Below are 26,740 nucleotides of genomic sequence, written 5' to 3'. Positions count from 1 at the left end.
GTCTAAAAAGGAAGGAAAGAACAATCACAAGGGTCTATGATAATAGACAATATACCGGCGCACAGACAGCACATTGCGCAAACAAAACAACCCTTGCAATATCAACTGGAATAACATGGGTCTATTACTGAACTTTTTGTTGAAAAAAAGAATGTGTTGAATGGGAAGAGACTGTCACTGGCAAACATGGTTACAGACCCAACAACATATAGAATCCCCTCCTCATGAAGAAAAGTACATGAGCTAATTATAATACACAAATAAGCAAAACTATGAAATCATTCATGAATAAGATAGACCTACTGTATATAGACAATATAACAATTGAGATGTACAAACTATGGCATAAGGGAATGATGAGCGGATAAGAGGCAAGCCGTAATTTCGATTAAGACATTAATGAGCGAGTAGTCCACATACTTTGGTCATGTAATGTAAATGGCTTATAAAATGAATAGGATTAAATCTCCTCAATAGTCCTTAGCCACTCGCCATCAATGCTTTTCTTCTGTTAGAGCATTTAAGCCGCATCTGTTCTTACTGTCTACAGTAAGACCCTAGCTCTTCCAACTAACCCTAGCTTTACCATAGTTTACGTTTTGGCCTATAAGATGGTCTTTAAACTATTCCTTGTTGTTAGCCATCCCTGTGGTGTTTATGGGAATGAAGGCTTAGCGTATGGAGATTTTGTTCCTCCATCCTTGGACTGTGTCCTGGCCATCTGGGCCTCATTATGTCTGATATTTGCCCAATTCCCTATTGTCTAGCCTCTGTTGTTTGACCAGTGCAGCCATGTTGGACCTGCTGGTTGGACCTGCTAGGAGCCAGGTTATGGAAGCAGCACTCAAAGCCTGTGTTCAAAATGTCACCCTATTCCCTTTACAGTGCGCTACTTTTGACCTGGTCAAAAGTAGTGCACTATGTAGGGAATAGGTACCATTTTGGGACGTCACCAAAACTTATTTTATACACCGTTTAAGCGCCAGTCCCCAGCAGATGGATGAATCCATCCCAAAATAATCTCACACAACAGGATTTTCAAAACCTTGCTTCACAGATATGATCTATGATTTGAGATTCAATACTGCATGATTTCACAAGTCAAAGAGCCTGAATGAATAGCCTTAAGGAATGACGAATGAGAGCCCACTGCTAAGCTTAGAAGCACTGATATACACTTATCAAAATCACATGGCATTGGTTGTATAGATCAGAGCTGGCGAGAACAGTGAAGCACTCAAGGGGAAACCAAAGCTTTTGCCTGGAGAGTTTATTGTACGCAAGAAAGTTTCTCCACCAAAATACTCCCTTACATCAAGTTGGAGATCATTTGAAACTAAATAAGTAATTTTTTCTTCTTGGCAGCAAAACTATTTTTTGTGGATTCCAAGTAATTTGTCTTGCAGCATAGAACAAAGAACATACTGAGTTTATTATACACACACAATAGTACACAGAGCAACTGTTTAGAGAATGGAGTACAGTAGCTTACCTTTTAGCTGTATTTTATTTTCAGGACTGTGTACCAAGACAGAGCTAACAGAATCAAGGCTGTCATAGTTACTGCATCCAAGGGGCCCGGTCCTAGTTTCTGTTACCTAGGAAACAAGGAGATACTTTAATGCCTTATTATGCCTACTGGTGAATCATGTACCTGGTTGTTAGTTGTCTAACCTTTAGAAATAGAATGAATAGAAAGGGTTTCCCCATTCAAGTCAATGAGGGCATAATGGGTGGACTGGCAGCCATCTTGAGTGTACCCATGCCAGGAAGTAAAAGCTAGGTTGAAGATGACCTGAGTAAAAGCTACGATAAATTGAAGATGGGAAGATTAAGACAATGGAATAATTCTGTGAGGAAGCGTTAAAAATTAATATTCATGGGACCAGCGGTCAGGAATTCCAGTAAAAATGTGGCTGGATAGGAATGACAGTAAAACTGTTGAGTAGTTAGCTGATATTCACTACGAATGTGTTTACTTTTCACTTTGATGGCAAACTTTCTGTGCTACTACCATTCACTCCCAGTCATTCCCGAATGTAATAGCTTGTCCCTTGTTGAATAGTGCCGCAAAGAGTTATGGGATATTAGAATCCTCTTGTCTTTACCTGAATATATCAAAGACAGTATTGTATGTGATGGTTTGTATAAACCTTGCCGTCTGCCTGTCCGACCTTAGAAACGATGTTTCATTGAAAAAAAATGTGATCTTGCCCCTATACAGAGAATGCTGTGTCTGCCTCGTCCCGCTTCATCGTCCATTATTACTAAGGTAATGATGAGCGTCTGTGTTTATCCCTTACATTGAAAAGTTATTAAAACAGATGAATATGGAGCATTTGCTGCCCTCCCAGCTGTAGAGTTTTTGGAGCAGTTGGCCAGCTAAGGGAGAAGAAATTAGCCAGCCTGCATAGCAACCGTTTTTGTTAGCCATTGCTAACACAGATTGTTTTTTTGTTTTTTTTTCAAGTCTTTGTTCTCAAATGGAGGGATAAAATTCAGCTTTTCTGATTGGAAAGTTAAAATTCTATGCGTTGTTCTTGACCCCGTTTCACACGGGCTATTTTGGCAGTGTGTTTATGTTTCTGTGGCTAAAAGTCGGTGCTAACCCTGCTCTGTAACAGGGCCACCAAGACCTGGGCTAAGGTTGGTGCGAGCCCACATTAGAATGTGCAAGTGTGAACATTCACAAAATACTTTAATCCATGTCAATCTTCTCCTCCAAACCGATGAAATATGAATAATATACTGTAGTACAGAGCTCAAAAATGTTAAAGGCAACAGTGAAAAGGCAAGATTATGGAAATCGATCTCTTTATCGCATCTATCAATATAAACCTCCCTTGCAAATCTCCTTCCAAATCTTCCTCGCAGTTATGTAAGAGAGTAAAACTGTATTTCTTGACAAAAAACACTGCCAGTAAGCTACCATACTCAATAAATAAGGTGTTTTACAGATGATTCATTGTAAAATATTGTTTTTCTATCGACCCTTGTCAAACAATATCAAGTCAGTGCAGTACTACATGCTATGTATTGTGGACTATACTTCATTCCTCTTACTGTGATATATACCAAATAAGTTGAAGTACTTTATAGTCCCCCTGCATTATGTAAGATAATATATTTCATTCCTCCTCCAGAAGTTTCATTACAACCACAAAGCCTAAAGCCATGTACGCAGGCAGGTCAAGCACATCCCACTCTCTCATGGATGATTAGCTCAGTTGGCAGAGCATTGAGGAGCAGGTGGCTCGCACACTAGAGATGATAATTTTGCTAAAACGTAACCAGCAGCTTCTCATCTTGAAGCACTGCAAGGCTGAAGCCAGGTATTTGCAGAGTGCTTCATGTGATTTTTTTTATCTATCTGTCCTATAACATACACAGAGTGTACAAAATATTAGGAACACCTTCCTAATATTGAGTTGAACCCCCTTTTGCCATCAGAACAGCCTCAATTCGTCGGGGCATGGACAAGCATTTCACAGGGATGTTGGCCCATGTTGCCTCCAATGCTTCCCACAGTTGTGTCAAGTTGGCTGGATGTCCTATGGGTGATGGTGGGGGACCATTCTTGATGCACACAAAACTGTTGAACGTGAAAAACTCGGCAACGTTGCAGTTCTTGACACACTCAAACCGGTGCGGCTGTCACCTACGACCATACCCGTTCAAAGGCACTTCAATATTTTTTCTTGCCCGTTCAACCCCTGACTAGTTAGGTTTCCATCCAATTGGTGGCAGATTTTCATGCAAATATAAAAAAATCTGCATGAAGAAAATAAGCGCATTTTCCAACTAGTGGTGTGTTTCCACCAAACTAAAAAAATCACTGCATGATGATGTAATGTACAAAATATATACTTTTTCACTTATGTGTTCCTTATGTTTTTTCACAAAAACTGACTCAGTCTTTGCATGTGCCCTCTGGCCAACAGCTCGCAGATATAGTGTGGGTAGGCACTGCAGGTGGGCTGGTTTACATGATGATATAATTGATAAGAGTGAAAATGTTTTATATTTGTCAAAATGGCAGTCAAGCATCGAACATCCTTTCACCAGAATAAGACCTTCGACATTTATTGGAAAGGAGCATCAAGCTCATACCATACACTTTCACCACCTTGTGAAGTCCATCATAACTTATTTTATCTGAAAGCTAATTTAAATTGCATAGCTTCCCAAGATTTGGTGTGTCCTCCCACTACGACATGTCATCGCGCGATAATAAGTTTACTTTGATATTATGGTTATTATATCAATATTTGCTCATTTAAAAAAAACACCACCATTTCTCGCATAATTAGTTTTAGAGACAAAAAAGATCCCAACATGTCGAACAAACAAATTATCTGTCAAAATTTATAAAATTGCATAGAAACGTCCTGTTTCCGTCACAGTTGTCATGATTTTTTTTGTACGGTATGACTTTACACTGACAAACAGGGGATGGAAACGTGGTTAATAGCACACATACACAATCCATGTCTCAGTTGTGTCAAGGCTTAAAAATCCTTCTTTAATTAATCTGTCTCCTCCCCTTCATCTACACTGATTAAAGTGGATTTAACAGGTGACATCAATAATAAGATCACAGCGTTCACCTGGATTCACCATGTCGGTGTTCCTAATGTTTTGTATACTCAGTGTTGTTCAAAGCGCTGATTCCTGGTGCTTAATCGGACCTGGCAGCTTATGTTTTTTAGACAGTCCTGCTGTCTGCCAGTTAGCTAAGATGCATACAGCTAGTACAGACGGTTGTGAAACTTTCTGACAAATATTAAGGTACCAGTCCTCTGAAATGCTAATGTTAACTTTATAGACCTTGACAAATAATCGTACAGTCCAAACAGCACTATTTAAGTAGATTCAATTCAATGTAGTTCAATCAATTAACAATCAAGCTGTAAATATACAGTATAGTACTGCTACTGGGATCATGTCACATTGCTATCATTATCTTCATATTTTGCTCTTAGTGTAGTCTATGGCCAAACCTACTCACAATACATCAAGGACAATTGTCATAACAAATAAAGGTATTGTACTGTATGTAGTCATGACAGTCAAGTGTATCATTGGTCAAATGGGACATTTGTCCTCTAGACGCCACTAGACGTTTGGGGAACACAAGACACAATTTGGTAAGAGAGAATAACTTACACCACACGGTATGTCGCATCACAGGTAAATATTCAGAAAATAAAGGAATCTAAAATAAACTGTAACACATGTCTATTTAAAGAACAATATGAATGACTAGCTGACCAGGATGTTGTCTAAATAATGTAAAGTCTGATCATTAAAAAGTCTAAAATACCCCAATTGAATCTAATAGGCTAAATAGAACACCACTGTAGTACTAGAGCTATGGCTCTTTCTGCTTGGTTTAATAAAAAACATCTGAGGCCTCCCGAGTGGCATAGCGGGAGGCCTTCGGTCTAAGGCACTGCATCGCAGTGCTAGAGGCATCACTACAGACCCCCGTTCAATCCCAGGCTGTATCACAACTGGCCGTGATCGGAAGTCCCATTGGGCGCCACACAATTGGCCCAACGTCATCTGGGTTAGGGGAGGGTTTGGCCGGGGGGCTTTACTTGGCTCATCGCGCTCTAGCAACTCATTGTGGCAGACCGGGCGCCTGCAGGCTGACCTCGTTGTCAGTTGAGTGGTGTATTCTCCGAAACATTGGTGCGACTGGCTTCCGGGTTGGGCGGGTGTTAAGAAGCAAGGTTTGCGGGTCATATTTTGGAGGACGCATGACTCGACCTTCACATCCCGAGCCCGTTGGGGAGTTGCAGTGAAGAGACAAGATTGAAAAAAGGGGTAAAACAAATCTATCTGAAAGGCTTTCTATGAGTCGCAGCACAACATGCTGACTCTCTCCTCTGTTCTCATCCGCCTAGATATACTATATATATACACAGAAGTATGTGGACAAGAACTGTTTGTCGGGAGCTTCATGAAATGGGTTTCCATGGCCGAGCAGCCACATACAAGCCTAAGGTCACCATGCACAATTCCAAGCGTTGGCTGTAGTTGTGTAAAGCTTGCTGCAATTCAACTCTGGAGCAGTGGAAACGTGTTCTCTGGAGTGATGAATCACGCTTCACAATCTGGCAGTCCAATGGACAAATCTGTGTTTGGCGGGTGCCAGAAGAATGCTACATACCCCAATGCATAGTGCCAACTGTAAAGTTTGCTGGAGGAGGAATAATGGTCTGGGGCTGTTTTTCATGGTTCGGGCTAGGCCCCTTAATTCCAGTGAAGGGAAAAGCACAAAGCAAGGTCCATACAGAAATGGTTTGTCACGATTGGTGTGTAAGAACTTGACTGGCCTGCACAGGGCTCTAACCTCAACCCCATTGAACACCTTTGGGAGGTATTGGCTGAATGGAAGCAAGTCCCCGCAACAATGTTCCAACATTTATTCAAAAGCCTTCCCAGAAGAGTGGAGGCTGTTATAGCAGCAAAGGTGGGACCAACTCCATATTAATTACCATGGTTTTGGAATGAATGTTCAACCAACGAGCAGGTGTCCACATACTTTTGATAATGTAATGTATATCTGCTGCCTTCGACACCCTGAACCATCAGATCACTGGGATCTTAAGGATCTGCCCCTTTTTTTCAATTTTTGCCTAAAATTACATACCTAAATATAACTGCCTTTAGCGCAGGACCTGAAGCAAGGACATGCATATTATTGACACCATTTAAAAGGAAACACTTTGAAGTTTGTGAAAATGTGAAATTAATGTAGGAGAATATAACACATTAGATCTGGTAAAAGATAATACAAAGAAAAATAACTGATTTTTGTATTGTTTTTGTACCATCTTTGAAATGCAAGAGAGAGGCCATAATGTATTATTTCAGCCCGGACGCAATTTACATTTGGCCACTAGATGGCAGCAGTGTATGTGCAAAGTTTTAGACTGATCCAATGAACCATTGTATTTCTGTTCAAAATGTTGTATCAAGACTGCCCAAATGTGCCTAATTGGTTTATTAATAACTTTTCAAGTTCATATCTGTGCATTCTCCTCATCGCATGTGACAAATACAATTTGATTTGGTTGTATCCTCCTCTCCACCCTCGCAGGGCTGCGTGGAATGTGCATTCTTTGCACACTTCTGGATTGCATCCTACACAGCAGGTCACAGATCTGTGTCTGCACCACATGTTATTACTACTAATGCCCACCAAGGCTCGGTTCTAGGCCCTCTCCTCTTTTCTCTTGACTCACTCCTGAAAGGTTCATTCTCTACAACATCTGTAGGAAGTGTTCTAGTTCTAGGTTCTAGTCATCTCCCATTCAGAGTACTGCAACCCTGTTTTGGCTGCAACTTATCCAGAACATCACAGCAAGCCTGGTGTTCTGTCTTCCCAAGTTCTCCCTTGTCACCCCGCTCCTCCGCACACTCCACTGGCTTCCTTTAAGCTTGCATAATTTTCAAGTCCCAGGTGCTTACCTACAGAGCAGCAAAGGGAACTGCCTCTCCCTACCCTGCACATCTGATGTCTTGGCACTGGGCAGTTTCCATTCAAACTGTCAATGCTCGACTTTCTCTGTCTTGGCACGCCAAAGGTGGAACAAGCTCCTCCCTAAAGTCAGGACAAATGAGTCCCTGCCCATCTTCTGACAACGTCTAAAACCCTACCTCTCTTTAAAGAGTATTTTAAATAAATCCCACATCTGCGTAAATGTACTTCCTGCGATGGTGATATGTTGTTGTCTCACCGAGCTATCTTAAGATGAATGCACTAATATCGCTCTGGATAAGACCGTCTGCTAAATGACTAAAATGTCAAATATACAGTGCCTTGCGAAAGTATTCGGCCCCCTTGAACTTTGTGACCTTTTGACACATTTCAGGCTTCAAACATAAAGATATAAAACTGTATTTTTTTGTGAAGAATCAACAACAAGTGGGACACAATCATGAAGTGGAACGACATTTATTGGATATTTCAAACATTTTTAACAAATCAAAAACTGAAAAATTGGGCGTGCAAAATTATTCAGCCCCTTTACTTTCAGTGCAGCAAACTCTCTCCAGAAGTTCAGTGAGGATCTCTGAATGATCCAATGTTGACCTAAATGACTAATGATGATAAATACAATCCACCTGTGTGTAATCAAGTCTCCGTATAAATGCACCTGCACTGTGATAGTCTCAGAGATCTGTTAAAAGCGCAGAGAGCATCATGAAGAACAAGGAACACACCAGGCAGGTCCGAGATACTGTTGTGAAGAAGTTTAAAGCCGGATTTGGATACAAAAAGATTTCCCAAGTTTTAAACATCCCAAGGAGCACTGTGCAAGCGATAATAAAGAAATGGAAGGAGTATCAGACCACTGCAAATCTACCAAGACCTGGCCTTCCCTCTAAACTTTCAGCTCATACCAGGAGAAGACTGATCAGAGATGCAGCCAAGAGGCCCATGATCACTCTGGATGAACTGCAGAGATCTACAGCTGAGGTGGGAGACTCTGTCCATAGGACAACAATCAGTAGTATATTGCACAAATCTGGCCTTTATGGAAGAGTGGCAAGAAGAAAGCCATTTCTTAAAGATATCCATAAAAAGTGTTGTTTAAAGTTTGCCACAAGCCACCTGGGAGACACACCAAACATGTGGAAGAAGGTGCTCTGGTCAGATGAAACCAAAATTTAACTTTTTGGCAAGAATGCAAAACGTTATGTTTGGCGTAAAAGCAACACAGCTCATCACCCTGAACACACCATACCCACTGTCAAACATGGTGGTGGCAGCATCATGGTTTGGGCCTGCTTTTCTTCAGCAGGGACAGGGAAGATGGTTAAAATTGATGGTAAGATGGATGGAGCCAAATACAGGACCATTCTGGAAGAAAACCTGATGGAGTCTGCAAAAGACCTGAGACTGGGACGGAGATTTGTCTTCCAACAAGACAATGATCCAAAACATAAAGCAAAATCTACAATGGAATGGTTCAAAAATAAACATATCCAGGTGTTAGAATGGCCAAGTCAAAGTCCAGACCTGAATCCAATCGAGAATCTGTGGAAAGAACTGAAACCTGCTGTTCACAAATGCTCTCCATCCAACCTCACTGAGCTCGAGCTGTTTTGCAAGGAGGAATGGGAATGAATGTCAGTCTCTCGATGTGCAAAACTGATAGAGACATACCCCAAGCGACTTACAGCTGTAATCGCAGCAAAAGGTGACGCTACAAAGTATTAACTTAAGGGGGCTGAATAATTTTGCACGCCCAATTTTTCAGTTTTTGATTTGTTAAAAAAGTTTGAAATATCCAGTAAATGTCGTTCCACTTCATGATTGTGTCCCACTTGTTGTTGATTCATCACAAAAAAATACAGTTTTATATCTTTATGTTTGAAGCCTGAAATGTGGCAAAAGGTCGCAAAGTTCAAGGGGGCCGAATACTTTCGCAAGGCACTGTAAGTATATATTCAAAATCATGGCCAAGTCTCAAATGTTCAGAATACGTTTTTTTTAATCAAGGTGAACAGTTGAGAAATATTACAGTCCTGTGTCAAATTAATTTTGTTATTTCAATGAGTTTAAAGCAAGCCCTGTCCACCCACTCACCTCCTGTCATCATGATACAGCAGTTCTGAATACATGCAGATGATAATCCTGCCTTTTAGAGTGTATGTTTGGAACTCAAATGTATGCTAAGTAGTTAGCTGCTAAGCAACAAAACATTACCCATGCGACCTTAAGCATTGTATTAGAGACAGACAGAACAAATTCTCAATGCCAAAGGTCTCAGTAGGCTACCTTCATTTTGTTTCACATAAAAAATACACCTGCTAAATACAAGTTCCATGTATAATCAGTTGAAAAATGGAATATACTCTGTCAAACTAAACAAACATATTCAGAAAAGAAACTGGATGCTTCAATGACTGAGTGTCCTTGAGAGTAGCAGTAGATCTACCTTTATGGCGGAGGTGGCTATCTGTAGGTGGTGAAGTCGTCTCAAGGTGCTCTCACGGTCTGTGAAATAAGAGGCAGCCAACTGATGCAATACTTCCAGGGAGACTACAGAGCTGTTTCCTTGTCCCACCGATTTCTTACTGAGCTTCTGCTTATCCAGGAAGATTGTCAACGATTCTTCTCCTGTAGAAAGATAGAATAGAAGACAATAGAATAGAAGACAATAGAATAGAAGATAAAAAAAATCCCAGAGGGATATTCAATCAAAGTTACACATGGTCCTTAAAAAAAGAACAACTACAAAAACTGGGTCACTTTAATCATAATGACACCGAAAGTTTTAATACTTGTTGAGAGTAATGGGTGCCATTATCCTCCATGAAAGGAATTAACTGAGGCATTCAGACAAAAGCTCATAGACTGCAGACAGATTATGAAGGTCTATCTCTGTCTTGTATGAAAACCCAGACTTTTCAAAAGAACACTATAGTATTCACATGATGCTGCTAGACCAGACAGCGTGCTTAGCTCTCTTCTACCTTGGGGCTATGAGATACCATCAGCACCCGGCATAAGAATGTGTGCATTGCTATTTGCAATTATCTCATTAGCATGCAGTGTATAGTCCCATCTCTTTTGTTTGAGCCGGTAATTACAAGAGCTCAGTATGGCTTTTCCACTGCATTCATCTTTCTTGTCACTTCGACTCTGTAACTTCAGTTCATATATCCACCATTAAGTGGCATAATAATTAGTGCCTACATATCATCAGACGTAGTAGTATTCTGGTTGATGTCATAGCAAATGTTTAGAGACCACAACCAGGACTGTTTGTCCAATATTTTTTTAGATGCTAGGGGGAGAAGAGCATTCAATATCTCAAACTATGTGCATGCCTGTTGGAATTTCCCTCATCTATTCAGCGTTACTTCAATCATGGATTGCCAAATCAACAAAGCAGACTTCGTCCATACTAACAGAGAATGACAGACCATATTTATTAACATTAACTTATTTTGAATTGTAAAAATTAAGTTTTGTTCGACGTAAATTACTGGTATGGGGATACCTAGTCAGTTGCACAAGTGAATGTATTCAAACAAAATGGGACTTCCGCCTTAATCAATGTCATCGGCGCCCGGGCAGCAGTCGATATTGGGGGTTAACTGCCTTGCTTTAGGGCAAAACGGCAGATTTTTACATCTTGCCTGCTCAGGGATTCAAACCAGCGACCTTTTTGTTACTGCCCCAATGCTCTTAACCACTATGCTACCTGTCGCCCTGTCAACAGTGATATCATGAGCAGACTAAATATATACAGTATGAGTAATTTTTGGTTTGTTTGAAAGCAGTCAACATGATCAATATCTGAGGAGATGAAATTACACCGAAGCAATTTTGAAAACAGACTAAGATGAGTAACTAACAACATCCCTTAGCCACAAAGCCTAAAGCTAAGTGCCACTGAGTAGGTGTATGTGAAGCTCCTTACCTCCTAGCGTAGCAGACACCAAAAAGTGAGTTCCATATTTCTTGATCAAGTTCTCGTGGATCTGCTGCAGACTTGGTCTTCGACCCAGCAACCTCAGGTTGCGTAGAAACTCCGGCGCCAGCGGCAAGGGTGCCTTAAAAAAGTCCCTCTTCTCTGTAGCCAAGCTGTTCACTTTCCAATGGCTGAATTCCCTGCAACAACAAACTGATCTCAATTCAAGTGAACCATGGGAAATTTTTTAAATCCATCTGATTCATGGTGTTTGGGTCATTTCATTGGCTGGTACTTATGTGAGGAATGCAAATATCAGCAGAAAATCTAGCTTGATGTTACAGGAGATGTGAATGAATGGTATAGACATCAAATACATTTAAAGTTATTTGACAACATACAGTACACAACATGGAAAATGTTTGATCATTATTCAATGAAAGAAAGTATAGAAAACATATTTAGTCCAACCTTACAATATATAGGCATTTTGCCACAGGAATAACATTGGTATTACCATACCATGTAAGTATAATAATTAAAGTGTAATTGCATACTGTTAGTTGGTACTAAGTATGGCTTGCACAATTACAAGGACTTTAAGAACAAACTCTACAGTTCAATTTCTGTAAAAATGTGCAGTAGCGTACACAAACATTTCTTTCAAAACCATGAGAAAAAACACCGGTCTTTGGAATAATTTTGAGGGATACGAACCAATAGCAAGCCAATGTTGATGGGGATAATCCAAGCATCCAAAGTAAACCTCAAATCTTACATCACATTATCATACAAGTCTTTGCCTATAATGTGCAAAGACCATGAGATGCTGCCCATTAGTTTTGGATGATGTTGTCTTGACTGAAAAATTTGTGATGACAGAGGTTGTGAACAGAGCATTACTTTTCTTCCATGGGGATTTCGAGGAGTTAATTGTAAAAAGCATTGGCTGACCGTACCAGTGCTAATGATGATAGATGCTCTTAATTACAGGGCTTTAGAACAAGCTGACTGCACCTGCAGCTCTGCAGGATTGTAGGGAATTGTTTAAGCCAAAACTCTCTACCTCTATTCCATTCCCCATTCGAAAACAACAGAGCACCTGGATATTACCACTGTTTTAACATTCCACTATGTTTCTCACTGAAACATACTTTTTTCCAAGGCTTCTACTTGTACGTGTTTGTGAAACATATCACCATATAATTAGAGTGATTCATTCTATTTCTATGAATGTTACCCCTAAGTTAGTTTCAGTTACAACATAGAAGATAATGTTTAATAAGTTAATAACATCGTCTGGATCTCTCTGTATGTATCAGATCTTGCAGATGATAATGTATTCCACACCTGCGTTGAGGGCGTGATTTAGAAAATATATTCATAAAGCATGCTTGCATGAGGAAGCCTAAATCCATACAAAATGTAACCAACTGTACAGTATGTATGGATTTAACGTGGATCACAACAGCTGCTTTCAGTATATATTAGCCTTTATTTAACCTTTATTTTAACAGGGAGTCCACACTGGCCTCTGGCTGGGCCACTCAAGGACATTCAGAGACTTGTCCCAAAGCCACTTGTCCCAAAGCCACTCCTGCGTTTTCTTGGCTGTGTGCTTAGGGTCGTTGTTCTGTAGGAAGGTGAACCTTTGCTCCAACCTGAGATCCTGAGCACTCTGGAACAGGTTTTCATCAAGGATCTCTCTTCACTTTGTTCTGTTCATATCTTTCCCTCGATTCTGACTAGTCTCCCAGTCCCTGCTGCTGAAAGACATCCCCACAGCATGATGATACCACCACCATGCTTCACCGTAGGAATGGTGCCAGGTTTACTCCAGACATGATGCTTGGCATTCAGGCCAAAGAGTTCCATCTTGGTTTCATCATACCAGAGAATCTTGTTTCTCAAAGTCTGAGAGTTCTTTAGGTGCCTTTTGGCAAACTCCAAGCAGGCTTTCATGTGCCTTTTATTGAGGTGTGGCTTCCATCTGGCCACTCTACCATAAAGGCCTGATTGGTGGAGTGCTGCAGAGATGGTTGTCCTTCTTGCAGTTTCACCCATCCCCACAAAGGAACTCTGGAGCTCTGTCATAGTGAGCATCAGGTTCTTGGTCACCTCCCTGACCAAGGCTCTTCTTCCCCGATTGCACAGTTTGGCCAACCGACCAGCTCTAGGAAGAGTCTTGGTGGTTCCAAACTTCTTCCATTTAAGAATGATGAAGGGCACTGTGTTCTTGGGATCTTCAATTCTGTAGAATTTTATTGGTACCCTTCCTCAGATCTGTGCAATGACACAATCCTGTCTCGGAGCTCTACGGACAATTCCTTCGACCTCCTGACATGGTTTTTGCTCTGTCAACTGTGGGACATTATAAATACAGGTGTGTGCCTTTCCAAATCATGCCCAATTAATTGAATTTACCAGTTGTACTCCAATCAAGTTGTAAAACTTCTCAAGGATGATCAATGGATACAGGATTTACCTGAGCTCAATTTTGAGTCTCATAGCAAAGGGTCTGAATTCTCATGTAAGTAAGGTATTTGTTTTTGCTTTCTGCTTTTCATCATGGGTTATTGTGTGTAGATTGATGAGGATTTCTTTTTAAATCCATTTTGGAATAAGGCTGTAACGTAAAACAAAATGTGGTAAAAGTTAAGGGGTCTGAAAACTTCCCGACTGCAATGTAAATATATGTTATACTGAAAGTTTTGGTCACATTTTTCATGACCTGAAATAAAAACATAGAGAAGAAATAAGGATCTCTAAGGTCAGGGCGTGACAGTACCCCCCCCCAAAGGTGCAGACTCCGGCCGCAAACCTGAACCTATAGGGGAGGGTCCGGGTGGGCATCTACTGAGTCACACCCTGACCTAACCAAACACAGGGAATAAAAAAGGATCTCTAAGGTCAGGGCGTAACACAAGGTGACATGAATGAATACAAACAGTGTAACTAATCTCTCCGCAAGGCAATCAGACAAGCTAAGCGTCAGTGTAGAGACAGTGGAGTTGCAATTCAACGGCTTAGACATGAGGTATGTAGCAGTTTCTACAGTCAATCACGGATTACAAAAAGAAAACCTGCCCCGTCGCGGACCAGGATGTCTTGCTCCCAGACAGACTAAACAACTTCTTTGCTCGCTTTGGGGACAATACAGTGCCACTGACATGGCCCGCTACCAAAACCTGCGGACTCTCCTTCACTGCAGCCAACATGAGTAAAACATTTAAACGTGTTAATCCTCGCAAGGCTGCAGGCCCACACGGCATAACCCAGCCGCGTCCTCAGGGCATACGCAGACCAGCTGGCTGGTGTGTTTATGGACATATTCAATCAATCCTTATCCCCGTCTGCTGTTCCCACATGCTTCAAGAGGGCCACCATTGTTCCTGTTCCCAAGAAAGGTAAGGTAACGCCCCATAGCACTCACTTCCGTCATCATGAAGTGCTTTGAGAGACTCGTAGAGGACCATATCACCTCCACCCTACCAGACACCCTAGACCCACTCCAATTTGCTTACTACCCCAATAGATCCATAGACGACGCAATCGCAACCACACTGCACACTGCCCTAACCCATCTGGACAATGTGAGAATGACTACAGCTCAGCATTTAACACCATAGTACACTCCAAACTTCGTCATCAAGCTCGAGACCCTGAGTCTCAACCCAGCCCTGTGCAACTGGGTACTAGACTTTCTGACCGGCCGCCCCCAGGTGGTGAGGGTAGGTAACATCTCAACCCCGCTTATCCTCAACACTGGGGCCCCACAAGGGTGCGTTCTGAGCCCTCTCCTGTACTCCCTATTCACCCACGAATGCGTGGCTATGCACGCCTCCAACTCAATCATCAAGTTTGCAGACCACACTACAGTGGTAGGCTTGATTACCAACAACGACAAGACGGCCTACAGGGAGGGGGTGAGGGCCCACGGAGTGTGGTGTCAGGAAAATAACCTCACACTCAACGTCAAAAAACAAAGGAGATGATCGTGGACTTCAGAAAACAGCAGAGGGAGCACCCCCCTATCCACATCGACGGGACAGTAGTGGAGAGGGTAGTAAGTTTTAAGTTCCTCGGTGTACACATCACGGACAAACTGAATTGGTCCACCCACACAGACAGCGTGGTGAAGAAGGCGCATCAGCGCCTCTTCAACCTTAGGGGGCTGAAGAAATTCGGCTTGTCACCAAAAGCACTCACAAACTTTTACATATGCACAATCAAGAGCATCCTGTCGGGCTGTATCACCGCCTGGTACGGCAACTGCTCCGCCCACAACCGTAAGGCTCTCCAGAGGGTAGTGAGTCTGCACAACGCATCACCAGGGGGCAAACTACCTGCCCTCCAGGACACCTACACCACCCGATGTCACAGGAAGGCCATAAAGATCATCAAGGACAACAACCACCTGAGCCACTGCCTGTTCACCCCGCTATCATCCAGAAGGCGAGGTCAGTACAGGTGCATCAAAGCAGGGACCGAGAGACTGAAAAACAGGCCATCAGACTGTTAAACAGCCACCACTTACATTGAGTGGCTGCTGCCAACATGCTGACTCAACTCCAGCCACTTTGATAATGTAATAATGGATGTAAAAATGTATCACTAGCCACTTTAAACAATGCCACTTCATATAATGTTTACATACCCTACATTACTCATCTCATATGTATATACTGTACTCTATACCATCTTCTGCATCTTGCCATCTTTATGTAAAACATGTATCACTAGCCACTTTAAACAATGCCACTTTTATGTTTACATACCCTACATTACTCATCTCATATGTACTTATTGTACCCAATACCATCTACTGCATCTTGCCTATGCCCCTCTGTACCATCACTCATTCATACATTTTTATGTAAATATTCTTCATTCCTTTACACTTGTAAAGTGTAAAAAAAAGGTAGCTGTTGTGAAATTATTATGTTAGAATACTCATTGGTTATTACTGCATTGTCGGAACTAGAAGCACAAGAATTTCGCTACACTCGTATTAACATCTGCTAACTATGTGTATGTGACAAATAAAATTTGATTTGATTTATGCCTTTTGTGGGGGAAAAATAATTCTGATTGGCCGGGCCCGGCTCCACAGTGGGTGGGTCTATGCTCTCTTGTCATGTGAAATCCATAGATTAGGGCCTAAATAATTTATTTCAATTGACTGTAGCTCAGTAAAATCTTTGAAATTGTTGCATGTTGCGATTATATTTTTGCTCAGTATAACATAAGCAAAAAACTAAAACAATCATAAACAACAGTTACCTTTCTCAGCTACTTGGTCCCAACATCCAATTTGAATGAGATCTGCAAATTGTTACAGCAGTGGGACGCATAAACATGTAAGCGGATTTTCATTAATTCTCTGGAGACCCATACAACCTCAAGAGTTAACCAACCCTTTGAATGTGCTTTGTAACTTGTTTTAAACGTCAACAACAACAAAGTTACACTAGGTACGTCGTACGTTCGTGTAGTAGAACTTAGTAAACAAAGAGGGAGTAATGCAGTGACCCAATGGACATTAATGAGGACCAGCCAACCTTCTGATATAGGATGCTGTGATTTGTGTTAAAACTGTCACCTGTGATAAAGCAAAGGGCACTATGGTAGACGGCATCCAAAGGGTTAAGAGTAGTGGCTAATGCATTCTGATACATTTTGTCCCCATAGTCAAGAACTGGCAGGAATGTTCACTGTACAATCGGAATCCTGCTGTTTAGGGCATGATCTATTTCTATAAAAGAAGCCTACCTTAAATCTCAGCTTTAACTTGCTCATACGTATGTTTTTAACTGTCAATTTATTGTCAAATACACAGATATTTATATGCAGGAATCAGCTCGATTAAAGAACCATCCAATGAATAAATACGTAAGCCATCTGAAATATTTCTAAGAAAATTAGAAAACAAAATACATTTAGTTTTTTTCCGCATTAAGTACACATTTTAAATCAACAAGGACTTCTGCAAGGCAACCAAATCAGATTGCAGGTCCTACCTAGCCTGGTCAGCTGTAGTGGCAATAGCGTACATAATAGTGTCATATGCATACAGATGAATGTTCGATTTTTGCAGATTATTTATATAAATAATAAAGAGGACAGGTCCCATAATTGACCCCTGCGAGACACCTTTAGTAATATTGAGGTAATTTGACTTAAAACCATCAGAAAGCACATATTGTGTCCTGTCTGACATATGCAAGATGCCTGGTCGATGCCCATTACAGACAACCTTTGAATGAGTAGGGGACAAGCATTTCGCTGCACTCGCATTAACATCTGCTAACCATGTGTATGTGACAAATAAAATTTGATTTGATTTGATTTGGGATGGTCGAGAGTATCCAAAGCCGTGGACAGATCAATAAATATGACAGCAATTTATTTTTTCATTTAAGACAAGCATAGCTATGTCCAGGTCTAAAACCAGAGTGGTACACATTGAGAATATCATTTGAAGTTAAAAAGTTATTAGCTGAGAGTTTGCCAGTGATTCTAATATTTTTACAAGGCAATATAATTTAGAGATTGGGCGGTAGTTATCCAGGTCAGAAGGATAAAGGGGAAGGGCATGCGCCGCCTTACAGATTTTAGGAATAGCACCAGAAGCAATTGTTAAAAAACAAAATGTGGGTCAACAGTTGTACAATGACGGGGCAGAAAGCTGCAGTAGAAAGGAATGAAGCGACAGTTTTTTTGCAAAGCACTTCATTCTTTAAAAAAGGTGAGTGCCTGAAAGTGCATCATTCTCTGCTATTTGTTTAGAAATGAATAAAAGACTAGTGGAGCTTGAGGGATTTTCAGAAACTATTTATTTCAAATAGATGGTCAGCTGAGGCAAAATGGTTATTAAAAGCACCACACATGTCATTGTTGTCTGTTATAGGAAAAGTTGCTGTTATAACATGCTGGGGCAATGAGGGGGTGGTGTTAAAAAACATGTCCAGATTTTAGCTGGTTTCCACAACTCTCAGATACACAATTCATAAGTATGTTGACTTTGCTTTTCTAACCAGAGTAAGACATGTATTCTTAAAATGTCTGAAGGACTGAACTGTGAGTTAGATCTGTCCTTAATCTCTTATATTATAAGGTATAGAAGTCAGAAGTTTACATACGCCTTAGCCAAATACATTTAAACTCAGTTTTTCACAATTCCTGACATTTAATCCTAGTAAAAACTCCCTGTTTTAGGTCAGTTAGGATCACCACTTTATTTTAAGAAGGTGACATGTCAGAATAATAGTAGAGAGAATGATTGATTTCAGCTTTTCATCACATTCCCAATGGGTCAGAAGTTGACATACACTCAAATAGTATTTGGTAGCATTGCCTTTAAATTGTTTAACTTGAGTCAAAGGTTTCGGGAAGCCTTCTTACAAGCTTCCCACAATAAGTTGGGTGAAGTTTGGCCCATTCCTCCTGACAGAGCTGGTGTAACTGAGTCAGGTTTGTAGGCCTCCTTGCTCTCAGACGCTTTTTCAGTTCTGCCCACACATTTTCTATAGGAGTGAGGTCAGGGCTTTGTGATTGCCACTCCAATACCTTGACTTTGTTGTTGCACAACTTTGGAAATATGTTTGTGGTCATTGTCTATTTGGAAGACCCATTTGCGACCAGGCTTTAACTTCCTGACTATTGTCTTGAGATGTTGCTTCATTATATCCACATAATTTTTCTACCTCATGATGCCATCTATTTTGTGAAGTGCACCAGTCCCTCCTGCAGCAAAGCACTCCTTCAACATGATGCTTCCACCCCCGTGCTTCACGGTTGAGATGGTGTTCTTTGGCTTGCAAGCCTCCCCCTTTTTCCTCCACACATAACTATGGTCATTATGGCCAAACAGTTCTATTTGTATTTCATCAGAACAGAGGACATTTCTCCAAAAAGTACAATCTTTGTCCCATGTGCAGTTGCAAACCGTAGTCTGTTTTTTTCCTGGCGGATATGGAGCCGTGGATTCTTCCTTGCTGAGCGGCCTTTCAACGTCTATCGGACTCGTTTTACTGTGGATATGGATACTTTTGTCCTCCTGCATCTTCACAAGGTCCTTTGCTATTGTTCTGTGATTAATTTGCATTTTTTCACCAAAGTACGTTCATCTCTAGGAGACAACGCGTCTCCTTCCTGAGTGGTATGATGGCTGCGTTGTCCCACGGTGTTTATATTTGCATACTATTGTTTGTTCAGATGAACGTGGTACCTTCAGGCATTTGGAAATTGCTTACAAGGATGAACCAGACTTGTGCAAGTCAAATTTAAAAAAATCTGAGGTCTTGGCTGATTTCTTTTGATTTTCCCATGATGTCAAGCAAAGAGGCACAGAGTTTGAAGGTAGGCCTTGAAATACATTCACAGGTACACCTCCAATTGACTCAAATGATGTCAAATAGCCTATCAGAAGCTTCTAAAGCCATGACATCACTTTCTGGAATTTTCCAAGCTGTTTACAGGCACAGTCAATTTAATGCATGTAAACGTTTGACCCACTGGAATTGTGATACAGTGAATTATAAGTGAAATAATGTGTCTGTAAACAATTGTTGGAAAAATGACTTGTGTCATGCACAAAGTAGATGTCCTAACCGACATGCCAAAACTATAGTTTGTTATCAAGAAATTTGTGGAGTGGTTGAATAATTAGTTTCAATGACTCCAACAAAAATGTATGTAAACTTCCAACTTCAACTGTATCTACAGAGTTAAACAGAGAGGTAAAACATTTAAGGGCCTGATCGTAATCAGAGATAGAGGACAGACCCTCCTAACCATACAACCCCAGGTCATACAGGAAATGTTGCTCATTGAAAGTTCTAAAATGTATCTTTGTAATAAATGCATGGACACAATTGAGGTAGTTTAGCATCTCTAATACAGGCAATGGGACAATGGTCACTGAGCTCGTTAGCAAAGATTCCATTGGATGTATTCTTATGAGGAGCATTTGTCAGAATGATATCCTGAAGAGATGGTATTTCAGGGGGTTTTAAGTTGTGGCGGGTTGATTTAGTTATCAGTTGAGAAATTTAGCTCAGTACAAAAAAAACTTCAGTCTAACTGATACTGGCATACAACCAATCCAGGTTAAGATCACCCAATATTAATCATTCAGAATTATTATAGTTAAACAGCAAGTCAGACAATGTGCTAAGAGAAATTGAGAGGGTCAAGGGAGGGTTGATTAACTCTAGTTGGGCATTATTACCAAGGCCCACATTTAGTACAAGACATTCAAATTGCTTGGGGACAAGAGTGGTATTACACACAGTAACATTTATGTTGTTCTTTATGAATATGGTGACAGCCCTACCTCTGCCAGCTCTGTCAGATCTATAAACATTATATCCATTTAGAGACACATCGGAGTCTGGCACAGAAGTTTTAACCAAGTCTCAGTAAGTATCCAAATGTTACATTATTTAAAAAAAAATAACATTTTTAGGGGGTTGATCAGCTTTAATATTGCAGATAGACCGTGGCTTTCATCAATGTTATTGTCATCGTAATTTCCAATCACTCATTTATATTTTTTGTAAATAATTTATATTGTATATTTTATTTTCAATATACATCACAAGTCCAACATTTTGACACACCTACTCATTCAAGGGTTTTTCTTCATTTCTAATATTTTCCCCATTGTAGAATAATAGTGAAGACATCAAAAATATGCAAAGCAGTCATCAAGGCAGTTATTTCAAACTCTTGTAATTCTGGTCATCCGTTATTAACCTACTCTGTATCTCACAAAGCCATACCGGTTGGAACCAATAAATCTCAAATTTGTACTCATCAGACGAAAGGACAGATTCCCACTGGTCAAATGTCCATTGCTTGTGTTTCTTGGCCCAAGAAAGTTTCTTCTTATTATTGGTTTCCTTTGCAGCAATTCGACCATGAAAGCCTGATCCCCGCAGTCTCCTCTGAACAGTTGATGTTGAGATGTGTCTGTTACTTGAACTCTGTGAAGCATTTATTTGGGCTGAAATTTCTGATGCTGGTAACTTTAATGAATCATTCCTCTGCAGCAGAGGTAACTCTGGGCCTTCCTTTCCTGTGGCGGACCTCATGAGAGCTAGTTTCATCATAGCGCTTGATGGTTTTTGCTACTGCACTTGAAGAAACTTTCAAAGTTCTTGACATTTTCCGGATTGACTGAACCTCATGTCTTAAAGTAATGATGGACTGTCATTTCTCTTTGCTTATTTGAGCTGTTCTTGCCATAATACCACCCCTACCTTGTCACAACACAACTGATTGGCTCAAACACATTAAGAAGAGAAGAAATTCCACAAATTAACTTTTAACAAGTCACACCTGTTGACTATCTCAAGCTGGTTGAGAGAATGCCAAGAGTGTGAGAAGCTGTCATCAAGGTAAAGAGTGGCTCAAATATAAAATATATTTTGATTCCATGTGTTATTCCATAATGTGTTATGTGTTATTCCATAATTTTGATGTCTTCACTATTATTCTACAATATATAAAAAGTAAAAACCCTTGAATGAGTAGGTGTGTCCAAACTTTTGACCTGTGTAGTGTATACATAATTAGTAAAATATATTTTCCCCTAACTCTACCACCAAACTAATAGACAACAACACTTAGGCTTCTACTTACAGCTTATACATACTATATATATTTTACGGGCACAGTATATTTTACATTAGTTATCTTTTGTTTGTTTTTAGTCCCACCCTTCAGCTACATCCCTCCCATCTCTCTCTGAAGACCATCCAGTTTTGATTTCTATTTGCCATATTTTTCAACTGTGCTGTGATGTTTCACAAAAGTTTTAAACCAATTTACATTTGACGGACAAAGTATATTTTGAATTACTTATCTTGTTTTTTGTTTGTTATTTTTAGTCCCACCCTTCAGCTCCCCTCAACCCCTCCTGTCTATCTCTGAACACCGTCCATTTTAAATGTATATTTGCCTTATATATTTCAACTGTGCTGTGATGTTTTCCAAAGTTTTAAACCTTTATATTCTCACACTTTCTACAGATTAAAGAGAAACATTTTTGCTAAGTATATTATATTATTGATTATTATCGATTGACTATAACTTTTCAAATCATCCACCACTGCTTTTTGCAGAGGTAGCTCCAGGTAAATGTTGCAATTCTCAGCCATTCCTGAACCTGCGACCAAAAACAAGCTACATATGGACAGTGATCAAAACAAGGATCTAATTTAACATGGAATGCAATGCAATGTGCTTTACAGGAAAATAAACAAATAAAAAACAATTAAAATAAAAGCTGAAACATTTACTACACAACAAAAATAAGATACAAAACAAAAGAATGACAAAAACTGAATAACTAAGAAGCACCCTAAAGAAAAGAAAAGCTAGAAAGATGTGTTCTAAGATCTCTTTTAAAAGGTCTACAGTTTCAGCCCCCCTCAGGTTCTCTGTTATGCTATTACAGAGGCTGGCAGCATAATTTCTAAAGGCTGCCTCTCCATAGTTAAAAGGCCAGTGCCAGAGGACCTGAGGGGCCTACTGGGTACATATTATAAAAGCATATCTGACGTGTATTGGGGTGCCCAATGGTGGATCGATTTCTAAACCAATAGAAGTATATTTAAATGAATTCTAAAACTCACAGGCAGCCAGTGCAGAGACCTATAAACCAGTGTAATGTGTGCTCTCCATCTGGTCTTGGTCAGTACCTGTGCTGCAGCATTCCGTATGTTTTGCAGTTGAGCAATAGCTTTCTTGGGTAGACCAGACAGGAGAGCATTACAGTAGTCAAGACTGCTTGTAATAAAATCATGGATGAGTCTCTGTATCAGCCTGAGAGAAACGGCTGCACCGTGGCAATGTTCCTCAGGTGATAAAAGTTATTTTGGTCACATTCCTAATGTATAACACCTAGGTTTTTTTAATGATTCTGTCTCTTGGCAGCAAAGTCTGCAGAGTTGAGATGGTTTTATCCCTCATATATTGGTTGCAAGAATTTTGAATCCGGTGTCATTTTGTGTATCAGTTCATAAACCATGTGCCATGGAATCGGTACATCCAAAATCTCTTCCCAACTATTTTGCAATCTGTATGGCAATGTTTTGGTCCTTAAATGAAACTGATATACTTGTTTATTTATCACAATTGTTTTGTATCCAATTGTTGTTTTGAATGCAGTGCCGACAGTCAAGTTTCTTACTTTCTCCCCCTTCCACTTGCCTCTTCCATTTGTGCAGTAACGCTGCAATTATTTGGTTGTAATTTTGGATAGAGCAGACATTTCAATATATTTGATATAATTCCACCAGTCCTATTCATGATATACTTTTCAAAGATTATACGTTTTTTAAACATTCTTTCCAAAAGCTGTTACGGTTTTCTTCTAACTCCTCCTCTGGCGAAGAGGTGTAGCAAGGATCGGACCAAAATGCAGCGTGGTAATTTTCATACATGTTTAATGAACGAAATTAAACACAAACAATACAAAACAACAAACGTAACGTGAAAACCTAAACAGCCTATCTGGTGACAACAAACACAGAGACAGGAACAATCACCCACGAAACACTCAAAGAATATGGCTGCCTAAATATGGTTCCCAATCAGAGACAACGATAAACACCTGCCTCTGATTGAGAACCACTCCAGACAGCCATAGACTATGCTAGATACCCCCACTAAGCCACAAACCCAATACCTAACAAAGCCCCAAGACAAAACGCACCACAATAAACCCATGTCACACCCTGGCCTGACCAAATAAATGAAGACAAACACAATATACTTTGACCAGGGCTTGACAAAATTAATGTTTTTATCATTAGTATATTTGAGTTTAACCATAATACTTGTTGTAATATTTGTTCTGTCTTTTCTGGTTGACTAAACTGAAATTGCAAGCAACTTTCTATGGTTTGTTTTAAAAATAGCAATATTTTGGAGATTATTTCATTGTCAAATAACCGACAAGGAGAGGTTGTATTCTGAATAAAGGGAAAAAGGCCATTCTTGAACACGGGGTGAGACATTCTTACTAATCTGTTAGAGGACCAGTTCAGATTTAAGTATAGCTTTTGTATGACCGAAGCCGTTAGTGAAATGTCTAATGCTTTAATAATTCAGCATTTCTGCCCTCCTAATTCATATTCATTATATGATAAGGCCATAAACATTTTTTTGGCTTGCCGTTCCAAATAAAATTGAATAATTTATAATCATACAATTAAAAAAAAAAGTTGTTAGGTACAGGCATGGCCATAAGCAAATAGGTAAACTGGAATAGGCCTTGTTTCCCAGATTTTTCATAGTGGTCTATTGTTTCCAGTACTTGTCTTTTATATTATCTCCAATGTATCGTCCATGTAAAAAAAAACTGTCTGATTAGGATTAATAATATCCGACAATACATTTCTAATTCTATCCACTATGCATTTTGCCCCACAACACTGAAGTGCAACTAAACATAGAATATATGCAACTAAACATACAATGTAACCCACAAAACCAAAATGGAAAATGGCAACCTAAATAGAATCCCCAATCGGAGACAACGATAAACAGCTGTCTCTGATTGGGAACCCAATTTAAGTTGCCATTTTCCATTTTGGTTTTGTGGGTTACAGTATATTCTATGTTTAGTTGCCTGTCTGCACTAGCCATATTAGCTTCACGGTTCGTTTTGTTGTTTGGTATAGTTTGTTCAGTGTTCTCTCTTTATTTAAAGAGTTATGTATTTATGTCACGCTGCACCTTGGTCTACTCGTTATGACGAACGTGACAGAATAACCTACCAAATAAGGACCAAGCATCGTGTGAATGAGGAGCGGGCATCCTGGGCCCGGGAGAAAGATGAGTGGAGGACATCCTGGACCTGGGAGAAGGTAATGGCAGGGGACAAGACCCTGCCATGGAAGCAGGTGGAGATAGCACAGGAGGAAAGGCGACGATACGAGGAGTCAAGGCAACCACAGAAACCCCAATACATTGTTTTGGGGGGGGGGCAAATGGAGCAGTCGGCGGAGCCGAGGAGTAAACCAGAGCCAGTCTGGGAGACGAAGGAGGATTCGGAGGAGAGAGAAATGGGGGATTTGTTGACGCACGGATTTGGAATAAAATAACGTGTTGTCAGTTTGGTGCCACCTGAGTCAGCTCTCCATACTCGTCCTGAAACGTGTGTTAAAGTACAATTGATGCCGGCTATACACATCAGGTCTCCAGTGTACCTTCAAGACCCAATGCCAACTCCTCGCACTCTCCCTCAAGTGCGCTTTCGCAGTCAGGTGTGTCCTGTTCCTGCTCCTCGAACTCTCCCTAAAGGGCGCCTCCACATTCCAGTACGCCCTGTTCCTGCTTTTCGCACTCGCCCTGAGGTGCGTGTCCCCAGCCCGGTAACACCAGTGCAGGCACCACGCACCAGGCCTACAGTGCGCCTCGGCAGTCCAGAGCGTCCGGCGACAGTACCCAGTCCAGAGCGTCCGGCGACAGTACCCAGTCCAGAGCGTCCGGCGACAGTTCACAGACCGGAACCTCCAACGATGGCCACAGTCCGGGGTCTCCAGCGACGGTCCCCAGTCCGGGGTCTCCAACGACGGTCCTCAGTCCAGAACATCCGGCGATGATCCACGCTGCGAGGGTCCCCAGCCCAGGGCCTATGACGAGGATCCGCAGTCCAGAGCCTCCGATGATGATCCACGGGTCAGTGCTACAAGAGCAGACTCAGGGTAAAGAAGGGGGGCGGCGTCCAGAACCAGAGCCGCCACCCAGGTTAGATGCCCACCCAGACCCTCCCATATAGGTTTAGGTTTGCGTCCGGGAGGATGCACCTTTGGGGGGGGGGGGGGGTGTCACGCCTTGAACTTAGGGATAATAATAAAGAAAAGAAAGATAACTAAGTTTGTTTTACTCACTGCTTTAGCACACTCTGCTCAGGAAGGCCACCACAAATTCTGAGATTTCCATATCCAACTATAACATTTTCCGTCAAGATAGAACTGCCAAAGGGGGAGGAGTTGCAGTCTACTGCAGAGATAGCCTGCAAAGTAATGTCATACTTTCCAGGTCCATACCCAAACAGTTTGAACTACTAATTTTAAAAATTACTCTCTCCAGAAATAAGTCTCTCACTGTTGCCGCCTGCTTACCGACCCCCCCTCAGCTCCCAGCTGTGCCCTGAACACCATTTGTGAATTGATTGCCCCCCATCTAGCTTCAGAGTTTGTTCTGTTAGGTGACCTTAACTGGGATATGCCTAACACCCCGGCAGTCCGACAATCTAAGCTAGATGCCCTCAATCTCACACATAT

General features: G+C 40.9%; 1 protein-coding gene across 1 annotated transcript in view; it reads right to left on the bottom strand.

The window, feature by feature from the left end:
• LOC135514213 (BMP/retinoic acid-inducible neural-specific protein 3-like) overlaps positions 1 to 26,740 on the bottom strand; it is a 118,492-nt gene that overhangs the window by 51,070 nt on the left and 40,682 nt on the right. Inside the window, exons 3-5 of the mRNA XM_064937529.1 lie at positions 11,448 to 11,638; positions 9,957 to 10,138; positions 1,493 to 1,598 (exon numbers count right to left, since the gene is read on the bottom strand). Of these exons, the coding sequence (XP_064793601.1) occupies positions 1,493 to 1,598; positions 9,957 to 10,138; positions 11,448 to 11,638 (479 nt within the window). The remainder of the gene's footprint in view (positions 1 to 1,492; positions 1,599 to 9,956; positions 10,139 to 11,447; positions 11,639 to 26,740) is intronic.

The sequence above is a fragment of the Oncorhynchus masou genome, chromosome 3, assembly GCF_036934945.1.
Source record: "Oncorhynchus masou masou isolate Uvic2021 chromosome 3, UVic_Omas_1.1, whole genome shotgun sequence".
Lineage (NCBI taxonomy): Eukaryota > Metazoa > Chordata > Actinopteri > Salmoniformes > Salmonidae > Oncorhynchus > Oncorhynchus masou.
Note: the sequence above shows the minus strand (reverse complement) of the source record. Positions and strands in the feature narration are given on the sequence as shown.